The sequence below is a fragment of the Engraulis encrasicolus genome, chromosome 23 (assembly GCF_034702125.1).
Source record: "Engraulis encrasicolus isolate BLACKSEA-1 chromosome 23, IST_EnEncr_1.0, whole genome shotgun sequence".
NCBI classification, from domain to species: domain Eukaryota; kingdom Metazoa; phylum Chordata; class Actinopteri; order Clupeiformes; family Engraulidae; genus Engraulis; species Engraulis encrasicolus.
In genome coordinates, this window is record NC_085879.1 from 9,385,293 (window position 1) to 9,392,792 (window position 7,500).

Sequence of the window (7,500 nt, forward strand, 5' to 3'; positions counted from 1 at the left end):
CAAAGAAACTGTTCAGGTCGTTTAGCAGAGAGGTGTTGTTGTCACAGCTTCGTGGTGCAGGCTTGTAGTCTGTGATGGCCTGTATGCCCTGCCACAGGCTCTGTGCATCTCTGCTGTCTTTGAAGTGTGTTGTTATTTTGTCCAAGTATTTTTTGCTTTCCTGATGCCCTGGGACAGGTTTGCTCTTGCTGCTTTTAGGCCAGCTACGTCTCCTGCTCTGAAGGCTTTGTCTCTGGCCCTCAGCAGTCTGTGAACGTCTCCTGTGAACCATGGCTTCTGGTTGGCTCTGGTGGTGATGCGTTTTATTTCTGTAACATCATCAATGCATTTTGTGATGTAGGAGGTCACAGTGTCTGTGTACTCCTCAATGTCAATGTGGTTGCCGTGGGTGGCAGCTGTTTTGAACATGTCCCAATCTGTGGTTTCAAAGCAGTCTTGTAGTCGTGACACACGGATCCCTCTGGCCATTTTCTCACCTCCTTCAGAGCTGGTTTGGTGAGTTTTACCTTTGTCTGTAGGCTGGCAGCTGCAGTAGCAGAATCGTTAGGTGGTCTGATAGGCCGATGTGGGGGATGGGCTTTGCCTTGTATGCTCCTTGTTTTGGGGTATAAACAAAGTCCAGGGTGTTTTGTCCTCTTGTTGGAAAGTTAACATGTTGGTGAAATTTTGGAAGAACTGTTTTGAGATTTCCGTGGTTGAAATCTCCCATGACCACTGTGAAGGCATCTGGGTGTGCATCTTGTTGTTCACTGATTCCCCGATGCAGCTCGTTCAGTGCCTCGCTTCTGGCGCTGGTGGTATTGCTAGGAGCGAGGTAAACTGCGACCAGTAGAATGGCGGATATTTCTCTTGGTAGATAGAAGGGTCGGCACTTGATGATCATGAACTCCACTAGTGGAGAGCAGTGTCTCTGTACCACCGTAGCATTTTTGCACCAAGCATCATGTGCATGCATATAAATGTACATACACACACGTGCACTCTGACACAGACATACACACATATTCTACCACACTTGCATGCATACACACAAACACACAACCAGATGCACACACACACACACACACACACACACACACACACACACACACACACACACACACACACACACACACACACACACACACACACACACACACACACTCCCTCATTCTCGGGAACACTCAAGACATTTTTGTGTTAAGATGTCTCTATTGTTTTGCTTTTCCTGTCCTCCTCCCCTCTTCCTCCCCCAACCAACTGTTTTTTTTCCCTTCTTGTTCCCTCTGATGTTCAAAGGCGTTTCAGCACGCCAGCTGAAATGACTTGTCAATGACAGTCCGGTGACAGAAAATATGCACTCTTTCCGCAGCTCCACTCAAATACACACCTTATTAGGACGGGATTGCTAAACTTGTGCAGGTTTCCAATCCCTCTTCCTATCTCTGATGGAGATGTTTCTGACTGCTTTTGACAGGTAGTAGGCAGCAGTTTCGGCCGGGGTGTTTATATGCATGCACAAACACAGGTACACACTGCTGAAATTGGAACACAGACAATACATAGAAATACATGCTCAAAAATACTTAACTTACTTAAAAAATACTGATGAACACACACACACACACACACACACACACACACACACACACACACACACACACACACACACACACACACACACACACACACACACACACACACACACTTACATAGACTCACACACACACTTACATAGACAATACACACACAAGACAAAAAATCATCATGAGCGAGAAAATTCCACCATAAATCTGTGTGTGAAGTAACATGTGATATTATCATTATTGCCCGTTTTTTATCATTTAAGAAATAATAAAACAGATTGAGTTGATGCTGCTCATCTGAACAAGCTGATTATCTAGCTGTGGAAGTCGGCCTGAAAGACCTCGGTTCCAAGCCATTGTTTGCAGATGAAAGGTTGGTTTCCATTGCCCTGAAAGAAACGCTAAGTCCGCAAAGCCTTCCGCTAATCCCCCTTTTATAAAAGCACTGATGCCATTAATGCCCCTTTGTGTACCGCAAACGGTACATCTTTATATTTTGTTAGGGTTTCAAAAAGGGTCGACATGACATGCATGCTCAAGGGGACCTTTGTGGGGCCCAAAAGATAAAAAAAGAAATAAATCTGTTTTAATTAGCAAATTCAATTAAGTTTATCCCAGAAGCTCTTGAAGACTTGTCTGTTTTTTTTTCCAAATCCAAACTAGAAAGTTCCAGGAAGTGTTATATACTGGGCCTAAGCGGTTGTGGCAGTGCAGGATCGGTGCATGCCCCCTTGCAGTGTCACTTTCTCCCATTGTACCCATTACCTCGGAAACAACAAGACCATTAGTATAATTGGTGATAAGTGAGCGCCTCGATAAGGTCTATTTGGCTAACCATCCCCTGTCTGCTATGAAAATACGGCAGCCGTGCGACTTGCACAGTGGGCCCACAGTGTGTGCTACTGCGTGCGTCCCATCTGAGATGGCAGCAGTAGGAGCCCTTGTCACGAGGATGTGATCTGCAGACCAAACAGGCTGGAGTCAAATGATGGGGAAATGATTGTTTGTGCGTGGAGAAGATGTGAAGTACGGCTCTGTGCTTGTTTGCATGCTATTGACGCACATTTTTCTGTTGTCGTGTGCAGCTGAGGTGAGCGATGACATTTGGGGTTTTGGGAGCACCCATCGGTCGATCAGTGTGGAGGGGACGGTTGGTGGATGCACCAATCTCTGCTTTTGCGTGCCATCTGCATCCAACGATCCCCTCTTTTGCCTGAGCGTGATTGCGGTTGCTTGTTAAAGCGTCCCCTTTCTTTCTCCCCTCTCCCTTTTCAGAAAATATGCACAATTGGCGGTCGGGTAGGAAAAATCAAACTGCCATTTGCTTATGTAAAATGTTTTTTTCTTTCTCTCTTCCTTCGCTTTCTTATAAGTGATTTTAATACGTGATGGAGGGGGGGCCCTTGGAGTGCCAGATGGTTGTCTGCGGTGCTACGCAAAGTCACGCGCCCATAAACCGAAAATTAACGACATTTTACTGCCTCTTCTCTTGTCCTGAATGCAATCGGGGACAAGATGCATGGCATTTCGATTTGCTTAACTGCCACTGTCATTATATTCTGCTGCCAATTTATTCATCGCCCGTGCTCTTTGCATCCCCCCGCGACTAAGATTATTTACCTAGGATTTTTCGGTGAATTGCTACAACTTAAAGGCCTTGCATTTGTATCCAAATGAGCCTAATACCTTCTCCTCATGACTGCATGAGAGGAAAGATGTGTTGCTTTCAAGGCAGGAGTTACAGTTGCAGTGATGCTGACAGTTGCAGTGACAATGGCTTCTTTACTATGGATAAAAATAGGGTTATGGAAATCTTATTCATCCTGAAATGTGTACTAACTGACTTGCATGCAATGCATCCCTTTCCCAGGCAGGTTTTTTTTCCATCTGTATGGAATAACATGTAGGCCTGTGTCAAAAGGGCTGTAAGTGTTGTTTTAAAATATTCTGCAGAATGTGTCCATCACAATATTGGACGAATTCGAAAAGTTAATGTTAGATATGAACTTGTATCTTGTGTGTTATATGTACTTTGTAAATTATATTGTGAATATTGGATGTAAAAGTATCGGGATTCAATTGAACACATAAAATAGATGTCACGTTATTATGTGTTTTTACAGGCAGGACCACACTGTGTAGTGGAACTGTGCTTGTCAGTGTGCTGACACATGGACATAAATCAGTAGACATAATATTATTTATAGTGCTGCTCACTGGTGACTGATGCAACCATCTGCACATGTAACCAGGAAGAAATGCCCTGTCATAACACGCTTAAAGGAAATAAAAACTCACTTGGATCGTGCGGACAAATGTTCAGACGAATTTTCCTTGAACATTAAAAAATACAGTTAGAAGCAAAGGAGACAGAATTCAAAATGTTCACTTATGTACTGAACAGAGTTGTTTGAAACATTTTTCTTCAATATTTACAAAATGTACAGTAAGATGCAAAATATAGTACTTAGTTCGATATAAGTGTACTGACACTACAACCACCGTTCTCGCCCTTCTCTCTCTGCCCTGTAATACTAGGTGAATAAAAGTGCCTTGATATTTGAAGAGTTCAAGTGCAAAATGTTTTATGTGCCATTTTAAGAAATCTGTATAAATTGTTTTTTTTAAGTGATATTACCCATCTAACAAGAGCCATTTAAATTGTATGTATGATACAACCTTTCAAGCCAAATCAACAAAAGATGGAGTATTTTTTTTAGAAATACATACATTTCAGTACATTCATGAGAACACTTTGAGGTTTTTGCATCTGAACTTGTATTCATCCTTTTTCTTTCTCTCTATCCCCATCTTCTCCTCTTTCATTGTGTACTTTATTAAACTAAATACTATTTTGTCAGCAGATAAATCACACATTCATGACGAATTATATTTGTGGAATTTGATATCTTACCATTTGACTTATTGTTGCGACCACCATCAGCCCTCCATAAGTCTTTGCCCTATCCTACATAAATAAAGAAGTTGGTGTCTATAGGTGACTATATTTGAAGAATTTCAGTTCTGAAACTCAACATCACCCTATTCTCTCTCTCTCTCTCTCTCTCTCTCTCTCTCTCTCTCTCTCTCTCTCTCTCTCTCTCTCTCTCTCTCTCTTCTACTCTAGGAGAGGACAGCAGCCCAGAGAACCTGCTCCTGCACGGGCCGTTCTCCCGCAAGCCCAAGCGTATCCGCACGGCCTTCTCGCCGTCGCAGCTGCTACGTCTGGAGCGTGCTTTTGAGAAGAACCACTACGTGGTGGGAGCCGAACGCAAACAGCTGGCCAATGGCCTCTGCCTCACAGAGACACAGGTGAGGATGGAGGAGATGTCACACACACACACACACACACACACACACACACACACACACACACACACACACACACACACACACACACACACACACATACACACACACACAGACAGGTGAGAAGGTAGGAGACTTCATGCGCATGGTTGTGAAATAGTATACCAACACACACAGGAACAGGAGACGACACACTCACATGCTTGTGTATATAAGTACACACATGAAAGAGATGCACACAAAAACAAACACATACAAACACACACTTGACTGAGTCAGGTGAGGGGTGAAGAGACGATACACATATGCTTGTTTACCAACATGCAGCTACACACATTTGCATCCATAGTGTATCCTCATATACACAGAAATAAACACACACACACACACACACACACACACACACACACACACACACACGCACACACACACACACACACACACACACACACACACACACACACACACACACACACACACACACACAAACACACAAACACACAAACAGAGTCTAGCAGCCCAGTGTTAAATAGAGTTGTATAAGTGATGAAACATGAGTGAGACAGAAGAAGTGAGAATTAGGGGTGCATGTGCTCATCACACAGTCCAGGCCAGTACAGACTGACAAATGTGTCGAAAAGTGAGATCGTTAATGAAATACGAAAAAAAAGAGAGAGAGACAGAGGTTCACACACGGAAATAGATGTCCACTCATAAACAGAGTGATAACGGTGGTGAAAAGTGAGTGATAAAAAGAGAGAGAAAGAGATAGAAAGAGAGAGGGAAATAGTGGGGTGCAGGTTGCTGTGGCAAGCCCACATTCCTGTGCTCTGAGACGGCTGTGTGGCCTGTCAGTTGGGGCCCCTGAGTCATCCATCCCCAAGGCACCACAGTCCTGGCCCTGCCACCGCACAACACTACACTACACCACAATAATACACTTCAACCATGATGCCACGCCTGGCTGTTAAACAGGGTTTTCATCACTCTTCATTCACTCTTTATGGGAGCCACTGCTCTCTTTGTGTCTCTTCTTTTTGATTTCTTATTTGTCACACCCTACCAGTAGCCCGCTAACGATAGCGTTCATTGAACTGATCTGAACTAACTAAACAATGGTTGAGCATAATCACTATTTCCTATTGTACCCTAATAACCTTACCACGTATGCCGTGTCTGGCAATTAAACAGGGTTTCATCCCTCCTCTTTCAAGTTGGAGCCTCTGCTCTGTGTGTGTCTTCTTTTTATTCTCTCTTTTTCGTCCCACATGCGTATCAGTTGAAACATGAAGTACACAACACAGCACATGGTTCCATCACTACCCACGTCAGAGCCTCTGGACCGTATCTTTTCTTGTGTTGTCCCAAATGACTACTCTTGTTCTGTGGAAATGGGCTGCGTTGTCATTGACGTCGTGTCCGATTAATTAAATTTGAACAGTGACTAACCGTATTCAACATTAAAAATCAGGTGAGCAGGCATTAAACACTGTAAAACATTACAAGCTAGTTAAATGCAAAAAGATAAAGCTATTACACTTTAAAACATTGCAGCCAGTTAAATGTGGAAAAAGTAAGTTGCTCTGCTGCTTTAATTTTGTAAGTTAACTCAAATTGAGACTTAACTCAACGTAATGCTTTCTCAAGTTTAGTTAACTTACAAACATAAAGCAGCAGGGCAACTTACTTTTTCCACATTTAACTGGCTGCAATGTTTTACAGTGTAATAGCACAAGGCATTGGTGTGAATTTCCTACTAATGCCTAATAACTATGGCCCGTATACCACGCCTGGCTGTTAAAACATGGTTTCATCATTCTCCTCCCTGGAGCCTCTGCTCTGTCTGTGTTTCGCCCCACACCAGTCAACTAACGGATGTGTTGGACTAAAATTACAGGAATGTGGTGTGTGTGCCATGAAGGTTTCGTATGCCTTTGCAATAGGATGAAACATACAGCAGTGTACACTTACTGTATGTGTACCTAGGCTTGCGTAATTAGCACAAAGGTTAAGGAAAGGAAAGCGTGAGTGAAGAGATGGTGAAATACTCATGTCACATAAACGTTGTATATCATGTTTACACTATGACACATTCTAAAGCCCGTTTGATTAAACAATTGGTTTAGTGAAGAGGCAATCCAAGAATTTTCACAAAGATGTCTGAGCTTTATTGTAATGGACTATAATAATTGATTATAACCTGGTCACATTGTGTGTGGGCCGGGGTGTGAAACATGTCATAGTTATGCAGAATAAAACTTGGCCATGTTTGTGCGGTGAGCAAAAGCTAAGCATGCCCTCATATCACATCATTAGTGACTTGTGTGAAGGTCAAGCATGCTAGACATCCTGTTCCTGTGATTTACAAGCGTCTTGTCTGCATTCTTAGATCTGAAACTGGAGATATACTGTAGACATGAAATGCCTTAAGACTACCTCAAAGCATTTCAGATCATTTGCATAAATTGACAAAGGTTATAAGGCGACATTTTATTTTATGACACAAAGTACTTTATGACAAAGGGTCTTTCTCAAATGCAAGGCCAGTGTCCTTCCAAGTGTATCAGCCTAATTAGTCACGCCCAGTGATTGGATACTTTTTGGTGAACTCTACAGAATATCCAAT

The 7,500-nt window shown here is 42.8% G+C and overlaps 1 protein-coding gene across 1 annotated transcript in view; it reads left to right on the plus strand.

Annotated features, from left to right (window-relative positions):
- The window catches only part of emx3 (empty spiracles homeobox 3), a 17,121-nt gene that overhangs the window by 8,597 nt on the left and 1,024 nt on the right, over positions 1 to 7,500 (plus strand). The window contains exon 2 of the mRNA XM_063189774.1: positions 4,693 to 4,877. Coding sequence (XP_063045844.1) covers positions 4,693 to 4,877 — 185 coding nt within the window. The remainder of the gene's footprint in view (positions 1 to 4,692; positions 4,878 to 7,500) is intronic.